This window comes from Xenopus tropicalis, chromosome 4 (assembly GCF_000004195.4).
Source record: "Xenopus tropicalis strain Nigerian chromosome 4, UCB_Xtro_10.0, whole genome shotgun sequence".
Classification (NCBI taxonomy): domain Eukaryota; kingdom Metazoa; phylum Chordata; class Amphibia; order Anura; family Pipidae; genus Xenopus; species Xenopus tropicalis.
Window position 1 is genome coordinate 5,325,774 of NC_030680.2, and position 22,376 is coordinate 5,348,149.

At 46.0% G+C, this 22,376-nt stretch overlaps 1 protein-coding gene across 1 annotated transcript in view; it reads right to left on the reverse strand.

The window, feature by feature from the left end:
* Positions 1 to 22,030, reverse strand: part of gas2 (growth arrest specific 2) — a 78,286-nt gene extending 56,256 nt beyond the window's left edge. Inside the window, exons 1-2 of the mRNA XM_018089894.2 lie at positions 21,782 to 22,030; positions 16,064 to 16,225 (exon numbers count right to left, since the gene is read on the reverse strand). Of these exons, the coding sequence (XP_017945383.1) occupies positions 16,064 to 16,208 (145 nt within the window). The 5' untranslated portion in view covers positions 16,209 to 16,225; positions 21,782 to 22,030. The remainder of the gene's footprint in view (positions 1 to 16,063; positions 16,226 to 21,781) is intronic.
* Between the last annotated feature and the right edge of the window lie 346 nt (positions 22,031 to 22,376).

Here is a 22,376-nt window from a genome sequence, read left to right on the forward strand (position 1 = left end):
TAACAGGTATGGGGAAATAATGAGAAACACATGTGTTAGGTACACATTTATAAATCAATTATCTGGGGAGAGACAGAACCAGGATTGCTGGGAACAGTGATGTCATGTCATTGGAATGGCATTAATAAATGGGAATTCCTGCAGGGGATAAGCAATATTTATTATAGGGACAGGGGCTGTGGGATAGCGGGTATAGTAGGGAGAGATGGTGCCTATAGTAGCAGTGGGGGGATAATAGCCTCTGGGAAGGGACTGGGGCTGTGGGATAGCAGGTATAGTAGGGAGAGATGGTGCCTATAGTAGCAGTGGGGGGATAATAGCCTCTGGGAAGGGACTGGGGCTGTGGGATAGCAGGTATAGTAGGGAGAGATGGTGCCTATAGTAGCAGTGGGGGGATAATAGCCTCTGGGAAGGGACTGGGGCTGTGGGATAGCAGGTATAGTAGGGAGAGATGGTGCCTATAGTAGCAGTGGGGGGATAATAGCCTCTGGGAAGGGACTGGGGCTGTGGATAGCAGGTATAGTAGGGAGAGATGGTGCCTATAGTAGCAGTGGGATAATAGCCTCTGGGAAGGGACTGGGGCTGTGGGATAGCAGCTATAGTAGGGAGAGATGGTGTCTATAGTAGCAGTGGGGGGATAATAGCCTCTGGGAAGGGACTGGGGCTGTGGGATAGCAGGTATAGTAGGGAGAGATGGTGCCTATAGTAGCAGTGGGGGGATAATAGCCTCTGGGAAGGGACTGGGGCTGTGGGATAGCAGGTATAGTAGGGAGAGATGGTGCCTATAGTAGCAGTGGGGGGATAATAGCCTCTGGGAAGGGACTGGGGCTGTGGGATAGCAGGTATAGTAGGGAGAGATGGTGCCTATAGTAGCAGTGGGGGGATAATAGCCTCTGGGAAGGGACTGGGGCTGTGGGATAGCAGGTATAGTAGGGAGAGATGGTGCCTATAGTAGCAGTGGGATAATAGCCTCTGGGAAGGGACTGGGGCTGTGGGATAGCAGCTATAGTAGGGAGAGATGGTGTCTATAGTAGCAGTGGGGGGATAATAGCCTCTGGGAAGGGACTGGGGCTGTGGGATAGCAGGTATAGTAGGGAGAGATGGTGCCTATAGTAGCAGTGGTGGGATAATAGCCTCTGGGAAGGGACTGGGGCTGTGGGATAGCAGGTATAGTAGGGAGAGATGGTGCCTATAGTAGCAGTGGGGGGATAATAGCCTCTGGGAAGGGACTGGGGCTGTGGGATAGCAGGTATAGTAGGGAGAGATGGTGCCTATAGTAGCAGTGGGGGGATAATAGCCTCTGGGAAGGGACTGGGGCTGTGGGATAGCAGGTATAGTAGGGAGAGATGTGCTATATGTAGCAGTGGGGGGATAATAGCCCTCTGGGAAGGGACTGGGGCTGTGGGATAGCAGTATAGTAGGGAGAGATGGTGCCTATAGTAGCAGTGGGGGATAATAGCCTCTGGGAAGGGACTGGGGCTGTGGATAGCAGGTATAGTAAGGGAGAGATGGTGCCTATAGTAGCAGTGGGGGGATAATAGCCTCTGGGAAGGGACTGGGGCTGTGGATAGCAGGTTATAGTAGGGAGAGATGGTGCCTATAGTAGCAGTTGGGGGGATAATAGCCTCTGGGAAGGGACTGGGGCTGTGGGATAGCAAGGTATAGTAGGGAGAGATGGTGCCTATAGTAGCAGTGGGGGATAATAGCCTCTGGAAGGGACTGGGGCTGTGGGTAGCAGGTATAGTAGGGAGAGATGGTGCCTATAGTAGCAGTGGGGGGATAATAGCCTCTGGAAGGGACTGGGGGCTGTGGGATAGCAGTATAGTAGGGAGAGATGGTGCCTATAGTAGCAGTGGGGGATAATAGCCTCTGGGAAGGGACTGGGGCTGTGGGATAGCAGGTATAGTAGGGAGAGATGGTGCCTATAGTAGCAGTGGGATAATAGCCTCTGGGAAGGGACTGGGGCTGTGGGATAGCAGTATAGTAGGGAGAGATGGTGCTATAGTAGCAGTGGGGGATAATAGCCTCTGGGAAGGGACTGGGGCTGTGGGATAGCAGGTATAGTAGGGAGAGATGGTGCCTATAGTAGCAGTGGGGGATAATAGCCTCTGGGAAGGGACTGGGGCTGTGGGATAGCTGCCTAGTCTGGGGGGAAGGCAGGATGGTGCCTATAGTAGCAGTGGGGGATAAGAAGGACTAGGGAGAGATGGTGCCTATAGTAGCAGTGGGGGGTAATAGCCTCTGGGAAGGGACTGGGGCTGTGGGATAGCAGGTATAGTAGGGAGAGATGGTGCCTATAGTAGCAGTGGGGGGATAATAGCCTCTGGGAAGGGACTGGGGCTGTGGGATAGCAGGTATAGTAGGAGAGATGGTGCCTATAGTAGCAGTGGGGGGTAATAGCCTCTGGGAAGGGACTGGGGCTGTGGGATAGCAGGTATAGTAGGGAGAGATGGTGCCTATAGTAGCAGTGGGATAATAGCCTCTGGGAAGGGACTGGGGCTGTGGGATAGCAGGTATAGTAGGGAGAGATGGTGCCTATAGTAGCAGTGGGGGGATAATAGCCTCTGGGAAGGGACTGGGGCTGTGGGATAGCAGGTATAGTAGGGAGAGATGGTGCCTATAGTAGCAGTGGGATAATAGCCTCTGGGAAGGGGCTGGGGGAAGAAGGGGAATAAGGTAGAGATACTTAAGTCTAAACAGAGAGTTTATTCCCTCTAATTAAGCACAATGGAGTAAATGCAGGGAGTTTTTCATATACCAACTCTCAACCCCTAGTTGAAAGATTATATAACATTTTTCATCTTGGTCACATATACATATGGGAGACTGCTAGGTGACTATATTCCTGTAATTCTATAAGGAAACATTTCCTTGCTGGATCCCACAAGTAATACAATCAGTCAATGGAGTAAAAATGACTAGCCAGTTAATTAGTTAACTACCAAATGCAGTCGAGCTCCCATTTTCACACTGTCTAGCTAAGGATGCTGGGAGTTTGAAGCTAGTTACAGCAGCCTGTCTATGGGCCCAAACCTATTGCTTCCCTGACTGATATCTGAACATACTACATACAATATTTAGAAACTGTTCCAGTCACGGCCCAATGGGAACTGGTTTCTCTCCCACCATTGGCCGCGTCCCACAGTCTTTTACAGATTTTTTTTTTAAATGCAACTTTTTTATGTTTGTTACACTTGGAGCTGCCAGACTTGTGACACTGCGGTGGGTAAAGTCTACACATCTGCGCAATGTATTATATATCCGTGGGCTGCACTCTGTGGGATTATCACTTCTTTCATAGGAGTAAGGAAATATCCAAGCAGGCCAAGGTTTGTACGGCCGATATTCAGCGTGTGTGTACCACCAAATCCATTCGTTCTCTCCCCTCTCCCCCACAAGGATTGCCCCTACATGGGGCAGAATGAAACGTATTCCTGCAGATACCTGCTATTCTATGAGGCCTGAGACATAGTACTGAATGTCCCCAGTGGAGCTTACAATCTATGGCCCTTACTGCATTCTTTTACACTGGGGTCAGTTTGATCAGGAGAAGTCAATAAAACGGGTTGTTTACCTATAAATTAACTTTTAATATGATGTAGAGACTGCTATTCTGAGGCAATTTGCAATTGGTCTTCAGTTTTTATTATTTGTGGTTTTTGAATTATTTAGCTTTTTGTTCAGCAGCTCTCCGGTTTGGAATTTCAGCGGCTATCTGGTGGCTAGGGTCCAATTTAACCTAGCAACCAGACAGTTGTTTGAAGGAGACACTGGAATATGAATAGACAAGGGCATAAATAGAAAGATAAGTAATAAAAAGTAACAATAACAATAATATTGTAGCTTCACAGAGCAATAGTTTTTTGGCTGCTGGGGTCGGTGACCCCCATTAGAAAGATGAATATGAAAAACAATGAAGACCAATTGAAAAGATCCTAATAATAGGCCATTCTTTAAAGGTAGGAAAAAACTAAGTAAGCTTTATCAGAAAGGTCTAGAAATATACAGCCATAGGCACTTACAGAAATGCCGCACTGAGTCCTCTGTCAAAAGATTTATTGTCTCTTTGTTTTCCTGTGCCACAGACACGCAGCTCTCTCCTCTCTTCCCTCTCCTGCTCCCCCCTCCCTCAAGAATGCTAAGAACTCCCTCCCCCCCCTTGGGAATGTGGATCTGAGCCAATCAGCAGGAAGCTTCCTCATAGTCTTACTAACTGAGCATGTACACTGGTCTTGGTCTTGGTGCAGGAGCGAGGCATTATGGGAACTTTCTCTGAACAGGAGAAATATGGGGAGACTTAAGGGCACTATTGAGAGAACTGAAGGTATGCCTGCAGCTTGAGATTAACTCTTTATTAGCCTTTCCTTCTCCTTTAACATTCTAAAAGTTAACCTGAAGGTGAACCACCCCTTTATCCTACCTGTATGACCAGATCTAGGGGTAGACACTTGCCTAGGATGTAACAGGAGATGGGGCACAACTTCACAAAATTTTATAAAATAATAAAAAAAAAGGCGATATGGGTCCCTTAGACCGTTTGGGCAGCTTATCGTTCCGTGTAGGGGCAGCAAAGACGGGCCTGCCCCGACCGATATCTGGCCTGAAATTGGGCAGATATCGATCGGGCAGGTTAAAAAATTTAGTCAGATTGGGGGCCGCATCGGCTCGGGGATCGGGGGATATCGGGAGAAGATCCGCGCGCTTGGCGACCTTGCCCCAGGGCCAAACAACCGAATTAGCCTAAATTCGCCCGATATTGCACACCCGTAGGTGGGGATATCGGGAGAAGATCCGCTCGCTTGGCGACCTCGCCCCAGGGCCAAACAACCGAATTAGCCTAAATTCGCCCGATATCGCCCACCCGTAGGTGGGGATATCGGGAGAAGATCCGCTCGCTTGGCGGATCTTAACATGTATGGCCACCTTTACTCCTCATTCACGAGAATGGGAAAAGAAGTGCCACCACGGATGACTGAGGGTAGGCAGCCTTGGGTGCCAGTGGGTCTTGGGTGCCCATCAGCTCTGCCTACCTGTATGTTTCTGGAATGTACACAACATACACACACTAGGGTCAGCTTCATTCAATATTATTGTGCATTTGGTATTGTACGTGACTGTGGCATCTCTGTATCCAGATACCCCTGGACTTTCCCCTCTGAGGGTACCATGGAAAGAAACTGAATGACAGAGCTGCGAGCAGCGTTCCATTATTAGCTCTAAGCATGTGAAACTTCACTGCCTGCAGCACTCGGCTCTCTCCCTAAAATAAAAAATCACTCGCAGACCGAGTTAGCGCAGCACATCTGCATCCAATGAAAAATATATTAGGTGTCGGCTTTCAATTTGCCATATTTTATGGCTGCGAGAGGTGGTATGTCTGTGCTAGAGCAGAGCCCCTGACATGCTTTACTGTTCAGCTCTATTGATTCAAATGAGGCGAGTGCACACGGCTCAAAAAGGAGGATTGAAAAAAAATATATATATATATAAATGGAAAATACATTAAGGGCCTTAAATGTTTCTTACAGGGAACAATAACTGTCGGAAAGTTATGGGCAGTGGATAGTATAATGTGCTTCGTGCCCTTTGTACTGCCTCGGCCTATCTGTAAATCTGCTCGCCTGTCTGTCTGCTTAGCACTTATCTGTCAACTTTATATCAATTTTACTTATAAGCAGTCAACCATCTATATATTATATATATATATATATCTGTGACAGTGGCTAAATCCATGCTGAGTCAAGCATATTCACCTGCTAGCACCCCTGAAGCAACATGGCCGCTTGCTATGATCATCTTTGATGACAGTGACAAGAAGGAAGGAAGACAGTGGGGCTCATTTATCAAGCCTGGACAAATTTGCCTGTGGCAGTGGCCCATAGCAACCAATCAACGATTGGCTTTGTTTTTATCCAGTTGCAGGTAGTACATCGAATGCAACATTTTGGTTGGTTGCCATGGGTTACTGCCTATGGGCAAATTTGCCCAGTGTTGATAAATGACCCCCAGAAAGTGGTGCATGAGAAAAGAAATGGTAGCCAATAAATAGAGATATGAGCAGCAGGAGATCCAGTAGAGAGACTAGAAATATTCTGTGAGGTAATGAAGAACTATATACGGAACATGAAAGGATGAGGGAAAGTGTTCTGTGTGGGAACCACCCCCCGAATGTCAGACTCCATCTCTATAAACCACTACTCTGCCGCCCAGTGTCATTGGCCCAGTCCCCAGTCCCAGTTCTGCTGTGACCAAAGGTGTCACCTACGGGTGAGGTAACTAGGAAGTGATTACCGTATAGGCGAGAGGGAGTGTCCTGTGAGGTAACCAGGAATTACTAACAGCAAATGAGTGAGGGAAAATGTCATGTTAGGGAACCAGGAAGTACTTACAGCAAATGAGAGAGTGGGGGAAAGTGTCCTGTGAGTGAGCAGGAAGTACTTACAGCAAATGAGAGAGTGGGGGAAAGTGTCCTGTGAGTGAGCAGGAAGTACTTACAGCCAATGGGAGAGTGAGGGAAAGCATCTTGTGAGTGAGCAGGAAGTACTTACAGCCAATGGGAGAGTGAGGGAAAGTGTCCTGTGAGTGAGCAGGAAGTACTTACAGCCAATGAGAGAGTGGGGGAAAGTGTCCTGTGAGTGAGCAGGAAGTACTTACAGCCAATGGGAGAGTGAGGGAAAGTGTCCTGTGAGTGAGCAGGAAGTACTTACAGCCAATGAGAGAGTGAGGGAAAGTGTCCTGTGAGTGAGCAGGAAGTACTTACAGCCAATGAGAGAGTGAGGGAAAATTTCCTGTGAAGTGAGCAGGAAGTACTTACAGCCAATGAGAGAGTGAGGGAAAGTGTCCCGTAAAGTGAGCAGGAAGTACTTACAGCCAATGAGAGAGTGAGGGAAAGTGTCCTGTGAGTGAGCAGGAAGTACTTACAGCCAATGAGAGTGTGAGGGAAAGGGTCCTGTGAGATGAGCAGGAAGTACTTACAGCCAATGAGAGAGTGAGGGAAAGTGTCCTGTGAGATGAGCAGGAAGTACTTACAGCCAATGAGAGAGTGAGGGAAAGTGTCCTGTGAGATGAGCAGGAAGTACTTACAGCCAATGGGAGAGTGAGGGAAAGTGTCCTGTAAGATGAGCAGGAAGTACTTACAGCCAATGGGAGAGTGGAGGAAAGTGTCCTGTGAGTGAGCAGGAAGTACTTACAGCCAATGGGAGAGTGAGGGAAAGTGTCCTGTGAGTGAGCAGGAAGTACTTACAGCCAATGAGAGAGTGAGGGAAAGTGTCCCGTAAAGTGAGCAGGAAGTACTTACAGCCAATGAGAGAGTGAGGGAAAGTGTCCCGTAAAGTGAGCAGGAAGTACTTACAGCCAATGAGAGAGTGAGGGAAAATTTCCTGTGAGTGAGCAGGAAGTACTTACAGCCAATGGGAGAGTGAGGGAAAATTTCCTGTGAGTGAGCAGGAAGTACTTACAGCCAATGAGAGAGTGGGGGAAAGTGTCCTGTGAGTGAGCAGGAAGTACTTACAGCCAATGAGAGAGTGAGGGAAAGTGTCCTGTGAGTGAGCAGGAAGTACTTACAGCCAATGAGAAAGTGAGGGAAAATTTCCTGTGAAGTGAGCAGGAAGTACTTACAGCCAATGAGAGAGTGAGGGAAAGTGTCCCGTAAAGTGAGCAGGAAGTACTTACAGCCAATGAGAGAGTGAGGGAAAGTGTCCTGTGAGTGAGCAGGAAGTACTTACAGCCAATGAGAGTGTGAGGGAAAGTGTCCTGTGAGATGAGCAGGAAGTACTTACAGCCAATGAGAGAGTGAGGGAAAGTGTCCTGTGAGATGAGCAGGAAGTACTTACAGCCAATGAGAGAGTGAGGGAAAGTGTCCCGTAAAGTGAGCAGGAAGTACTTACAGCCAATGAGAGAGTGAGGGAAAGTGTCCTGTGAGATGAGCAGGAAGTACTTACAGCCAATGAGAGTGTGAGGGAAAGTGTCCTGTGAGATGAGCAGGAAGTACTTACAGCCAATGAGAGAGTGAGGGAAAGTGTCCTGTGAGATGAGCAGGAAGTACTTACAGCCAATGAGAGAGTGAGGGAAAGTGTCCTGTGAGATGAGCAGGAAGTACTTACAGCCAATGGGAGAGTGAGGGAAAGTGTCCTGTAAGATGAGCAGGAAGTACTTACAGCCAATGGGAGAGTGGGGGAAAGTGTCCTGTGAGTCAGCAGGAAGTACTTACAGCCAATGGGAGAGTGAGGGAAAGTGTCCTGTGAGTGAGCAGGAAGTACTTACAGCCAATGAGAGAGTGAGGGAAAGTGTCCCGTAAAGTGAGCAGGAAGTACTTACAGCCAATGAGAGAGTGAGGGAAAGTGTCCTGTGAGTGAGCAGGAAGTACTTACAGCCAATGAGAGAGTGAGGGAAAGTGTCCCGTAAAGTGAGCAGGAAGTACTTACAGCCAATGAGAGAGTGAGGGAAAATTTCCTGTGAGTGAGCAGGAAGTACTTACAGCCAATGGGAGAGTGAGGGAAAATTTCCTGTGAGTGAGCAGGAAGTACTTACAGCCAATGAGAGAGTGGGGGAAAGTGTCCTGTGAGTGAGCAGGAAGTACTTACAGCCAATGAGAGAGTGAGGGAAAGTGTTCCGTAAAGTGAGCAGGAAGTACTTACAGCCAATGAGAGAGTGAGGGAAAATTTCCTGTGAGTGAGCAGGAAGTACTTACAGCCAATGGGAGAGTGAGGGAAAATTTCCTGTGAGTGAGCAGGAAGTACTTACAGCCAATGGGAGAGTGAGGGAAAATTTCCTGTGAGTGAGCAGAAAGTACTTACAGCCAATGAGAGAGTGAGGGAAAGTGTCCTGTGAGTGAGCAGGAAGTACTTACAGCCAATGAGAGAGTGAGGGAAAGTGTGCTGTGAGTGAGCAGGAAGTACTTACAGCCAATGAGAGAGTGAGGGAAAGTGTCCTGTGAGTGAGCAGGAAGTACTTACAGCCAATGAGAGAGTGAGGGAAAGTGTCCCGTAAAGTGAGCAGGAAGTACTTACAGCCAATGAGAGAGTGAGGGAAAGTGTCCTGTGAGTGAGCAGGAAGTACTTACAGCCAATGAGAGAGTGAGGGAAAGTGTCCCGTAAAGTGAGCAGGAAGTACTTACAGCCAATGAGAGAGTGAGGGAAAGTGTCCTGTGAGTGAGCAGGAAGTACTTACAGCCAATGAGAGAGTGAGGGAAAGTGTCCCGTAAAGTGAGCAGGAAGTACTTACAGCCAATGAGAGAGTGAGGGAAAATTTCCTGTGAAGTGAGGAGGAAGTACTTACAGCCAATGAGAGAGTGGGGGAAAGTGTCCTGTGAAGTGAGCAGGAAGTACTTACAGCCAATGAGAGAGTGAGGGAAAGTGTCCTGTGAGTGAGCAGGAAGTACTTACAGCCAATGAGAGAGTGAGGGAAAGTGTCCCGTAAAGTGAGCAGGAAGTACTTACAGCCAATGAGAGAGTGAGGGAAAATTTCCTGTGAGTGAGCAGGAAGTACTTACAGCCAATGAGAGAGTGAGGGAAAATTTCCTGTGAGTGAGCAGGAAGTACTTACAGCCAATGAGAGAGTGAGGGAAAATTTCCTGTGAAGTGAGCAGGAAGTACTTACAGCCAATGGGAGAGTGAGGGAAAGTGTCCTGTGAAGTGAGCAGGAAGTACTTACAGCCAATGAGAGAGTGAGGGAAAGTGTCCTGTGAAGTGAGCAGGAAGTACTTACAGCCAATGAGAGAGTGAGGGAAAGTGTCCTGTGAGTGAGCAGGAAGTACTTACAGCCAATGAGAGTGTGAGGGAAAGTGTCCTGTGAGTGAGCAGGAAGTACTTACAGCCAATGAGAGAGTGAGGGAAAGTGTCCTGTGAAGTGAGCAGGAAGTACTTACAGCCAATGAGAGAGTGAGGGAAAGTGTCCTGTGAGTGAGCAGGAAGTACTTACAGCCAATGAGAGTGTGAGGGAAAGTGTCCTGTGAGTGAGCAGGAAGTACTTACAGCCAATGAGAGAGTGAGGGAAAGTGTCCTGTGAGTGAGCAGGAAGTACTTACAGCCAATGAGAGTGTGAGGGAAAGTGTCCTGTGAGTGAGCAGGAAGTACTTACAGCCAATGGGAGAGTGAGGGAAAGTGTCCTGTGAAGGTAGCAGGAAGTATTTACAACCAATGAGAGAGTGAGGGAACGTGTACCATGGGCTGACTAGGAAGTACTTACAACCAATGACAGAGTGAGGGAAAGTATCCTGTAAAGTGAGCAGGAAGTACTTACAACCAATGAGAGAGTGAAGGAAAGTGGTAAAGTGTACCATGGGGTGACCAGAAAGTAGTTACAGCAAATGAGAGAGTGGGAGTGACTTTACCAGGAAGTACTTACAGCAAAGAGAGAGCGAGTTGACCAGGAAGTACTTACAGCAAAGAGAGAGCGAGTTGACCCAAAAGTACCAACAGGGGCAGCCTCGGGGCACCCAGAAGAGGTCTGGTTGTGGGTGGCCTAATTTGCACACAAAGGACAGAGGGTACTAGTCTGGAAGGACCCATGGCACCCGACTCGCGTATAAGCCAAGGGTGACTTTTTTTCAGCACATTTTGGGTGCTGAAAAACTAGGCTTATACTCGAGTATATACAGTACCTGCCCCGACATCACTGCCATGGCCCTGTGACCAGTGCCGGATTTCTAATCCGGGCGCCCCTAGGTCAGCCCCATCGTGACGTGCGCGAAAGTTTAAGATCACATACGGAGCAGTGGGGAGAGGTCCCCATTGCTCCGTATGGGAGAAAAACGGCAATGGCAACGGGACGGTATGCAGCCCCCTAATTTGTGGCGCCCCCCAGGGCCTGCCTGTGACATTACAACCCCACCCCCTTCCCTGGTTTCCAACAATGGAAGGGTGGCAACCCTAGTTGGTGGGCTTGGAAGGAGTATGGAAGGGTTGAGTGATATACAGAGACGCTATTACAAGCCCCTAAGCGGACGCATTACCGTAATGCAATCCCAACACGGGCACGTTTGCTTCTCAAGCGGAACTGTAAAAATAGCAAAGAATGGAATCTCAAAGTAAAATTTTTATTTCACTACTTGGAAGGCAACGATCCACGAACCAAAAACAAAACCCAAATGTCACAAACGGTCCAAAGAAAATAAAATATTTGGAAGCAGCAGCGCGCAGCGAGTGTTTGTCGGCACCGACGTCATGGAACATTCTGGTGTCAGATTGATCCTACTAGCAGCTAAATGGCTTGTGAAATGTGTAGAACCCGATATCCTCCATATTCCATCATTCAAAGATAACAACAAAAAAAAATCGTAAGTAAAATTGTTTTTTATTTATTATTTTACTTCGTCTAATATTTCCCTCTTTAATTGTTGATTTGCGGCAGATTTTTGTTGAAAATGAAAAATAGAAAATAAATGGATAAAACCTGAAAAAAAACCCATTTAAAAATAGTTAAAGCAGTAGACGTACCGGGTCACCAAGCCCACCCTATGCGGCAGTGGCGGAACTCACATGCTTTTGCAATTTCACGCCAAATTAAAGGAAAGTTAACCAACGTGACCGCTAATTGCTTGGTTGTTTGTTGATTGGGTAAAATGAGAAGCACAGATTTGAGGAGTCTGGTGCTAATTTATTTTAAAAGGCCACCGGGGGTCGTTCCTTTATGGGCATATAATGTCTATATGGAAATGGGGACTATATGGCAAATATTATTTTAAGTGTTTTTGCTTTACAGTGGGGGGAGGCCCTGGCATTTCAAGTACAGAGAGGCCCAAAAAGCCCCCCCCAGCCCAATATATAGTGACTGTCTATGGCAGGGGTGGGCAAACTACGGCCCGCGGGCCACATCTGAGCCGTTGGCATTTTTAATCCAGCCCGCCGACTCGGGCCCCCTTTAAAGAATTACGGCCCTGGTTGCGCCCCATGCGCGTCACATCAGTATGCACAGGGCGCAACCATATAAAAGGATCCAGCAGGGAGCCAGGGGACAGGCACAGCCGAAGGACTGAGGAAGCTGTAGGTTGCTGGGGGGGAGATGGAGGATGCTGGGGGGGAGCTGGTCGGAGGATGTTGAGGAGGATGCTGGGAAGGATGCTGGGGGGAGCTGCAGGATGCTGGGGAATGGAGCTGGAGGATGCTGGGGTGGGAGCTGGAGGATGCTGGGGAATGGAGCTGGAGGATGCTGGGGTGGGAGCTGGAGGATGCTGAGGAATGGAGCTGGAGGATGCTGGGGTGGGAGCTGGAGGATGCTGGGGAATGGAGCTGGAGGATGCTGGGAAGGATGCTGGGGGGAGCTGCAGGATGCTGGGGAATGGAGCTGGAGGATGCTGGGGTGGGAGCTGGAGGATGCTGGGGAATGGAGCTGGAGGATGCTGGGGTGGGAGCTGGAGGATGCTGAGGAATGGAGCTGGAGGATGCTGGGTTGGGAGCTGGAGGATGCTGGGGAATGGAGCTGGAGGATGCTGGGGTGGGAGCTGGAGGAGGCTGGGGAATGGAGCTGGAGGAGGCTGGGGAATGGAGCTGGAGAATGCTGGGGTGGGAGCTGGAGGATGCTGGGGTGGGAGCTGGATGATGCTGGGGTGGGGAGCTGCAGGATGCTGGGGAGTGGAGCTGGAGGATGCTGGGTGGGATGCTGGGGGGGAACTGAGGGGCCTCGTGATTTCTGATGGCAGCCCTGGGCGTAACGTTGGCCCGGCCTGGCCTGTCTGTAAGTCATTGTGGCCCCTGAGCTAAAAAGTTTGCCCACCCCTGGTCTATGGTATCTTACAGCAGCCCCTCTGGCATTGGCCTGAACCCACAGATTGCCAATTAGGTCCTGACGGGGGCGGGGCTCGTTTATTAATGTAATGCGAGTGAGATCTCTAGCTCTATCATTTTTTATTTTTTTTTGCATTGATTACTTTTTCCACAATCAAGTTTTTTTTTTAAAACAAAACAACACTTTCCTGGTTTGGAGAGATTTTTATTTTACTTTATTTCTTTTCAAAAACATGATTGTGCAATAAATAAAACAATGCAAAAAAGTACAACAGACAATAAATCGGCTCTTTTATTTTATTGCGACAGGATCACAATGTGTATCTGACTCAGCTTATTAAGCATGCAAACTGTATCCTCCAATCAGAATCAGAGTTTTCTGCTCCACTTTTGTAGTGCCTAGATGGAAGAAGATCAGGCAGAAGGTACTAATAATGGAAGACTATGGGGGGATTATAAAGGTTTAGTAATGGTTCCTTCCATCCAGGAGTGATTCTAATAGGTTAATGCATTTTCACAACCAATAACTCTACTCTAAGGCCTCGTCTTGTTCCACATTGGCCTGTAAATCAGATATATGGAAGGGCTGGGGCCAATAAGCAGCTGATAAGGCCTCGGCCAAGAGAAAGAGTAGCTGCTAGATCTCTGCAGTTGATGCACTACACTGCGGTTCAGCTTACATCTCACCATTGAGCTTTATAAATACGTTCCCTTTTGGATATTACCCTCTTGGCAGCTTCACGGTCAGATAATTTACTTTTCAGAGCTCAATTTGTGCCAAAAAAAATTGAATAGTCTGTTACCAAGAAGACAAAGGATATTTGTTAATGACCTTCCAATAAATATTTTCCTATTCACTGTATACCTCTCCCTCTTTCCCTTTGGCATGAAATAGGAATTCAATGTGATTTATCTTTCCTTCCACTCTATTCTCCTACTCTACCTAAAATTCCCCAGCTTCTACCCACAGTAAAAGCCAAACTGGACTGATATGATCATTTAGCTCTCAGGCCAAGAATCGGATTCAGAGCAATAGGCATCTGCAGGGCTGCTGGAATAACACTTGGGCAGGCCATCAGGTTGGCTCCATACAAGATCCAAAAGTTGCCATCTCAGTCTGTAGGACTTGTAGCCTATTCGTAGTCATTTTAAATCTCATAGCATTGAAAAAATCCAACCACAGGAACAGCCCCCTAAGTTTGCTCATAGCCTGTACAGAGAGATACCATAAAACTATGGCACATAGGGATTCCCCTGTACTAAGCACAATTCAGCAGGAACAGCCCCCTAAGTTTGCCCATAGCCTGTACAGAGAGATACCGTAAAACTATGGCACATAGGGATTCCCCTGTACTAAGCATAATTCAGCAGGAACAGCCCCCTAAGTTTGCCCATAGCCTGTACAGAGAGATACCATAAAACTATGGCACATAGGGATTCCCCTGTACTAAGCACAATTCAGCAGGAACAGCCCCCTAAGTTTGCCCATAGCCTGTACAGAGAGATACCATAAAACTATGGCACATAGGGATTCCCCTGTACTAAGCACAATTCAGCAGGAACAGCCTCCTAAGTTTGTTCATAGCCTGTACAGAGAGATACCATAAAACTATGGCACATAGGGATTCCCCTGTACTAAGCACAATTCAGCAGGAACAGCCCCCTAAGTTTGCCCATAGCCTGTACAGAGAGATACCATAAAACTATGGCACATAGGGATTCCCCTGTACTAAGCACAATTCAGCAGGAACAGCCCCCTAAGTTTGCTCATAGCCTGTACAGAGAGATACCATAAAACTATGGCACATAGGGATTCCCCTGTACTAAGCACAATTCTGGTAAAAAAAAAATGAATGGATTTATATTCTAATTATATGAATCTGGATCTTTTCAGTTCATTTAAAAAACTCCCAAACTTCCCATTTAAACTTCCAACAATAGACTCCATTTAATACCGGGGGACACAGTAACTCCATTTAATCCTGCGCCGTGTGTGTGTATGGGGAGAGGTCAGAGGTAAAGCTGCTGCTGTATTCACTAATGATCCATAGCAGCGCGGCCCCCTCGGGTATTTATATTTACGGGGCTGGAATGTCGCACATATGGACAATAAAGGGCAGATTGCTCAGACAGGCTGCAGAGCTGGATCATGTGTTGCCTCGGCAAATTCACCCTTGATCTGGAGAAGAATCGGCCCCATTCAGCTTCTCTTGTCTGCTAAATGGGGTCAGTGAATTACACTAAACCTACAGCCGACACCTTTCCCTTTAAAGGAGACATATCATGCGAAATGTACCAAAGCATTAAATATAGAAGGATTGTGCTTAAAAAAGTAATGTTTTGGCTGATTTATTAAGAAATTTCCCCAAAACTCCACTAGCCCCGCCCACCTGTTCTACTTCCTGTTTCCTCCTTTCCCAGGCTGTGCAGGGGGGCACTGTAGGATAGGAACCAATCAGCAGCTAGGCTGACCTGATAGGGAACTGAAGACTGTCTTTGCTTGTGTGACTGTAGGGCTGTGATTGGCTATCCCCCTCCTACTGTAAGTAGTGTTTTGGGCTGATTTATTGAGAAATTCCCCCAAAACCCCACTAGCCCCACCCACCTGTTCTACTTCCTGTTGCCTCCTTTCCCAGGCTGTGCAGGGGGGGCGGCGGCACTGTAGGATAGGAACCAATCAGCAGCTAGGCTGACCTAATAGGGAACTGAAGCCTGTCTGTGCTTGTGTGGCTGCGATTGGCTATCCCCCTCCTACTGTGCTTCTGACAGGGACCATTAGGACACGCCCACCCCTCATTTGAAACATGGACAGGGACATGAGAGGATCCATAGCAGGGATCCTCAAACTAAGGCCCAGGGGGTCAGATACGGCCCCCCAAGGGCATTTATCCGGCCCCTGCTGCGTCCTCATCCCTGGCTACTACCTGTCTGCCTCAGCGTGGTCCTCGGCCCAGCTGGGGCAGATAGGAAGTAGCCAGGAGTGAGGCAGGGAGCAGGGGCGGCTGTAGTTTGAGGACTAACAATAGTCTGGCCCCCCAAAAGTCTGAGGGATTGTGAACTGGCCCCCTGTTTGAGGACCCCTGATCTATAGGGAGCTCCAATATAGTGGCCATTTTTACAGATAGGATTAATATTTAGACCAAAGACTAACCAGCACCGTATATTATTCATAACTGCCTACAGGATTGGGGGGGGGGGGGTTGTTTATCCTATATGTCTCCATTTAAGGAAAATTAAACTCCACTCTATTTTAACCAGTAGGGGGTTCTGTACTGACCCCCCACCCCGATCACATCAACCCCCAAAGGCAATAAACCAATGACAAATGCAAAGTATCTTACCGAGAAAGCTGGTGAGCCACAAAGCCAGATCTTCTTTCATGGGCAGCAGGTTGGCCTCGTGCCGTATTGCCAGCCACTGGCTGTACTGGTGCATATCTGAGAGGCCCGGGCCCCGCCCCGCCGGGCTCAGTGTGGTGCACATCATATTTAGAATGATTCTTCCTGGGGAAAGAAGATGAACATAAATAAATCAGCTCTGCTCTAGATGAGACTACATTTCCCATAATGCCTTGCCCACTTCTCTGATTCTCCTTCACAGGTCAGGTAAGGGTGGGGCTTAACATTGAAGATAACTTTTAGTATATTATAGAATGCACTATTCCTAACAGCTTTGCAATTGGTCTTCATTATATATTTTTAACAATTATTTACTATCTTTGTCTACATCTTTCCAGCTTTTACATCGGCGTCACCGACCCTCATACTGTACTGTCTAAGGGAAACACTATGGCACCTCCTACCCATATGTATAAATACAAATATACAGAGAAGGAATGTTCTGGGCACACAATAAGCTGTACCCCCATACTGTACTGTCTAAGGGAAACACTATGGCACCCCCTACCCATATGTATAAATACAAATATACAGAGAAGGAATGTTCTGGGCATACAATAAGCTGTACCCCCATACTGTACTGTCTAAGGGAAACACTATGGCACCTCCTACCCATATGTATAAATACACATATACAGAGAAGGAATGTTCTGGGCACACAATAAGCTGTACCCCCATACTGTACTGTCTAAGGGAAACACTATGGCACCCCCTACCCATATGTATAAATACAAATATACAGAGAAGGAATGTTCTGGGCATACAATAAGCTGTACCCCCATACTGTACTGTCTAAGGGAAACACTATGGCACCTCCTACCCATATGTATAAATACACATATACAGAGAAGGAATGTTCTGGGCACACAATAAGCTGTACCCCCATACTGTACTGTCTAAGGGAAACACTATGGCACCCCCTACCCATATGTATAAATACAAATATACAGAGAAGGAATGTTCTGGGCACACAATAAGCTGTACCCCCATACTGTACTGTCTAAGGGAAACACTATGGCACCCCCTACCCATATGTATAAATACAAATATACAGAGAAGGAATGTTCTGGGCACACAATAAGCTGTACCCCCATACTGTACTGTCTAAGGGAAACACTATGGCACCCCCTACCCATATGTATAAATACAGATATACAGAGAAGGAATGTTCTGGGCACACAATAAGCTGTACCCCCATACTGTACTGTCTAAAGGAAACACTATGGCACCCCCTACCCATATGTATAAATACAAATATACAGAGAAGGAATGTTCTGGGCACACAATAAGCTGTACCCCCATACTGTACTGTCTAAGGGAAACACTATGGCACCCCCTACCCATATGTATAAATACAAATATACAGAGAAGGAATGTTCTGGGCACACAATAAGCTGTACCCCCATACTGTACTGTCTAAGGGAAACACTATGGCACCCCCTACCCATATGTATAAATACAAATATACAGAGAAGGAATGTTCTGGGCACACAATAAGCTGTACCCTCATACTGTACTGTCTAAGGGAAACACTATGGCACCCCCTACCCATATGTATAAATACAAATATACAGAGAAGGAATGTTCTGGGCACACAATAAGCTGTACCCCCATACTGTACTGTCTAAAGGAAACACTATGGCACCCCCTACCCATATGTATAAATACAAATATACAGAGAAGGAATGTTCTGGGCACACAATAAGCTGTACCCCCATACTGTACTGTCTAAGGGAAACACTATGGCACCCCCTACCCATATGTATAAATACAAATATACAGAGAAGGAATGTTCTGGGCACACAATAAGCTGTACCCCCATACTGTACTGTCTAAGGGAAACACTATGGCACCCCCTACCCATATGTATAAATACAAATATACAGAGAAGGAATGTTCTGGGCACACAATAAGCTGTACCCCCATACTGTACTGTCTAAGGGAAACACTATGGCACCTCCTACCCATATGTATAAATACAAATATGCAAACAAGGAATGTTGCTAGACATTGTTATAACTATTTTGCCAGTGATGTGATGAATGAATGGGAAATTCTTAAGAAGCACAAACTGGTACTGATCCCTAAACCCAAACAGACCATCAGTGATTGATGCTGGCAGGAGGGATCCGCACAATATCCCTACAAACACGGGTTTAGGAGCTCGGCTCAGGGAAAGGCTACAATAAACCAATTTGATTTACAACCAAAAAAAGCTGCTTGTTAAACCCAATCCATGTGTAACCCTGGCCCGACATCAAAACGGTTCCCCGAGTGTTACAGACTAATGCAGGGCGCTTGTTATGATTTTTATTTGTTTAAAGGTGACGATACAACTAAAGCATTAACTTCTTGTAGGTATTCTTACTCTCAGGTGTCACAGTGGCACAGATCCTATCCCCCCCCCCCCCATTGTAAGCAGCAGTCCTGCCCTGCTTTATGGCTGAGATTCTAGCTATCTGTATAACAGAGCATTCTGTCACAGTGGCACAGATCCTATCCCCCCCCATTGTAAGCAGCAGTCCTGCCCTGCTTTATGGCTGAGATTCTAGCTATCTGTATAACAGAGCATTCTGTCACAGTGGCACAGATCCTATCTGATCCCCCCATTGTAAGCAGCAGTCCTGCCCTGCTTTATGGCTGAGATTCTAGCTATCTGTATAACAGAGCATTCTGTCACAGTGGCACAGATCCTATCTGATCCCCCCATTGTAAGCAGCAGTCCTGCCCTGCTTTATGGCTGAGATTCTAGCTATCTGTATAACAGAGCATTCTGTCACAGTGGCACAGATCCTATCTGATCCCCCCATTGTAAGCAGCAGTCCTGCCCTGCTTTATGGCTGAGATTCTAGCTATCTGTATAACAGAGCATTCTGTCACAGTGGCACAGATCCTATCTGATCCCCCCATTGTAAGCAGCAGTCCTGCCCTGCTTTATGGCTGAGATTCTAGCTATCTGTATAACAGAGCATTCTGTCACAGTGGCACAGATCCTATCTGATCCCCCCCCCCATTGTAAGCAGCAGTCCTGCCCTGCTTTATGGCTGAGATTCTAGCTATCTGTATAACAGAGCATTCTGTCACAGTGGCACAGATCCTATCTGACCCCCCATTGTAAGCAGCAGTCCTGCCCTGCTTTATGGCTGAGATTCTAGCTATCTGTATAACAGAGCATTCTGTCACAGTGGCACAGATCCTATCTGATCCCCCCATTGTAAGCAGCAGTCCTGCCCTGCTTTATGGGCAAGTCATGAACCATGAATTAGTTGCCATTTATAAACAGGTGATGGTACCAATCTCTTTGTGGCAACAAATTTTCACTTTTATGGGGCCAAAAAGGACATTCTTTTATATCATATTGGGGTTCATTCAGATATCAGTCGGGCTGATTATGGGCCAAACTCTGGCTATGCAGCCCCCCCCCATCTATGTGGTAAATGATCCAAGAGGCTATCATTTGGGTAAGTCCAGTTTAAGCCATCACTCGGCACTTGATATGAATGGTCGGAACAGCTTTTTTTTAGAAACAGAGACCCCTAATGGTAGAGAGAGGAAAAGCAATACATACTCTTAAGGACATAATTAAATATCAGTACTACGTGAACTATAATTTTTCATGGGGATGGATTATTTTTTCATGTTTTAACTGTTTAACTATTATGTTCTGCTACTGTCCAGATTTGAATTCTACACCATGATCAGGTTGTTAGGCTTTCTCTTACCCTAGCAACTAGCTACTGAATTGAATGACAGAATGAAAGATAAATAGAGGAGTAACTGAATAGTAGAATAAACTTCCCTTTGAGGGAATAAACAGATCCCAGATATTAGGAGGTACAAAAGGAAAATAATTCCACAAGATACTGTCCAACTCTGGCACTGCAGAACCTATTGCATTGCCATATATTTATATATATATTGGCTCTTTCCATTAGATCCACAGTGACCAATTATCAGGTAGTATTTACTAGTCACCTGCTTGAAAGCAAACATCTGATTGGACATCAAACCCATATGTACGTTTGCCCAGGTGCAGTACCTCATAGCAACCAATAAGATGTTTGCTTTAAAACACATGACCAGTAAATGCTCCAGTCTGATTGGTGGTTATAAGTGTTTAGACCTGTAAGCAAACATTGCACCTTTTATGATAATCCCCGTGGGTTTCTACACATAGGGGCATATATATTATAGTGTGTAAGCCAACATCATTGGTGATGCTACCCATAGCAACCAATAAGATATTTGCTTTTGTTTTTTAATTTGTAGGTTATTTAGGACTAGTTAGAATTAAAGAAAAATCAATTGAGGGACCAAGTGCCTTTGGAGTCAGAAGGTAATATTGAAGGTGCTTCTAAAGGCAGAACTGTCCTAATTGGGTGGGAAATAAGGGTAGCTGCCCTGGGTACCTTGCTTGAGAAAGGCCAGTGGGGGGCACTTACTGTAGAATTATCCACTTATTGACTCCTCTACCAATATGGGATACCCTGCACTTGATACCCTGCTCCAACTCCCAACCCATAAATGCAAAATACCAGCATTAGTCTGTTACTGGGCAAGTTACAGTTTTTTTCTTTGCTGTAGTGAATTAAACCAAAAAGAATCAGGGATCCTTCCAGTATATTAGGCAAATCAATAGAGTCAGTACTATGGTATCTATCATTCTTAGAGATTTAACATTTTGTTTAAATGGTTATTATTGTCCAGTCATTAACATGAAAAAATATATTTTTCAAATATTTCATATTCATAGGTATTGGGGCAGATATTATGTTATTTTGAGAACATTATATTTAAGTAGAAACATTCAATACATACTTATTAGATAGATGGATAGCTAGATAGATATATAGATATATAGATATATAGATGATTGATAGGTAGATAGGTAGATAGATAGGTAGATAGATAGGTAGATAGATAGGTAGATAGATAGATAGATAGATAGATAGATAGATACATAGATGATAGATAGATAGATAGATGATTGATAGGTAGATAGATAGATAGATAGATAGATAAATAGATAGATAGATAATTCATAGGTAGATAGATGATTGATAGGTAGATAGTTGATAGATAGATAGATAGATAGATAGATAATTCATAGGTAGATAGATGATTGATAGGTAGAAAGATAGATAGATAGATAGATAGATAGATACATGATTGATAAATAGATAGGTAGATAGACAGATGATTGATAGGTAGAAAGATAGATAGATAGATAGATAGATGATAGATAGACAGATGATAGATAGATAGATAGATAATAGATAGATAGATAGATAGATAGATAGATAGATAGATAGATAGACAGATGATAGATAGATAGATAGATGATAGATAGATAGATAATAGATAGATAGATAGATAGATAGATAGACAGATGATAGATAGATAGATGATAGATAGATAGATAGACTAAATAGCCATATTTAAGAAAAAGTCAATGTTTGAATCAATTTTACATTTCGTAAAAGTACAAAACTTTAATTATCCCGGATGCCCTTTGCTAAGCAATTCTGCATTTTTTTTTATAGACTTATTCCAAATACATTTTTAGAAGAATTCCCCCCAGGGATCCTGTTGGCACTGCCCGGTGCATGGGTATAAATGGGCATCTCTAATGGGCACAAGTACAGCAGGCGAGTTCCTTACCTTCCTCAGAGGCTTTTCCTTTGCAGAGAGAGAGTCTTACGTCGGACCCAGCCGGGGCATTAAAACTCCTCGGGCTGCTTGCAAGCGACTTTCCTCCTAATGTGGTCCAATCCTTCTTTTTCCCCCCCTCTATAAAAGTAAGAAAAAAAAGAAAAAAAAAAGAAGGTATCTGGGATTCAGAGGGGCATTGTCAGGCAAAGAATTTAGCCCAGGATGGTTTACAGTACACCTAATGGCATGTAACAGTTTCAACAAATTGTAAGGGCAAAAAAATCCATCCCACCCCCCCCCCCCCTCTCTTCCAACAGCAGCGAACAGTGAGCTTCTTATGTGGCTCCACAGAGACAACTTTATTTTGGGAGCGCTTTAGCTCACAGGGCAGCGCTTGTGTTTGCCCAGCAAAGTCATTTCAACTATCTGCTGATATTTCCTAACGATCGTTTGCTGTAAACAATACGGCAGAATTAGGCCACCGGCAGTAACCGATTCCCCCCCGGCTCTTGTTCCCTTCTGCCCAGACAATAGAGAGGGAGAGGGGGGGACACAGCGGGTTTGTTCTGGGCGGCTGGGCACTGGCAAGGGGGCTGATAATACA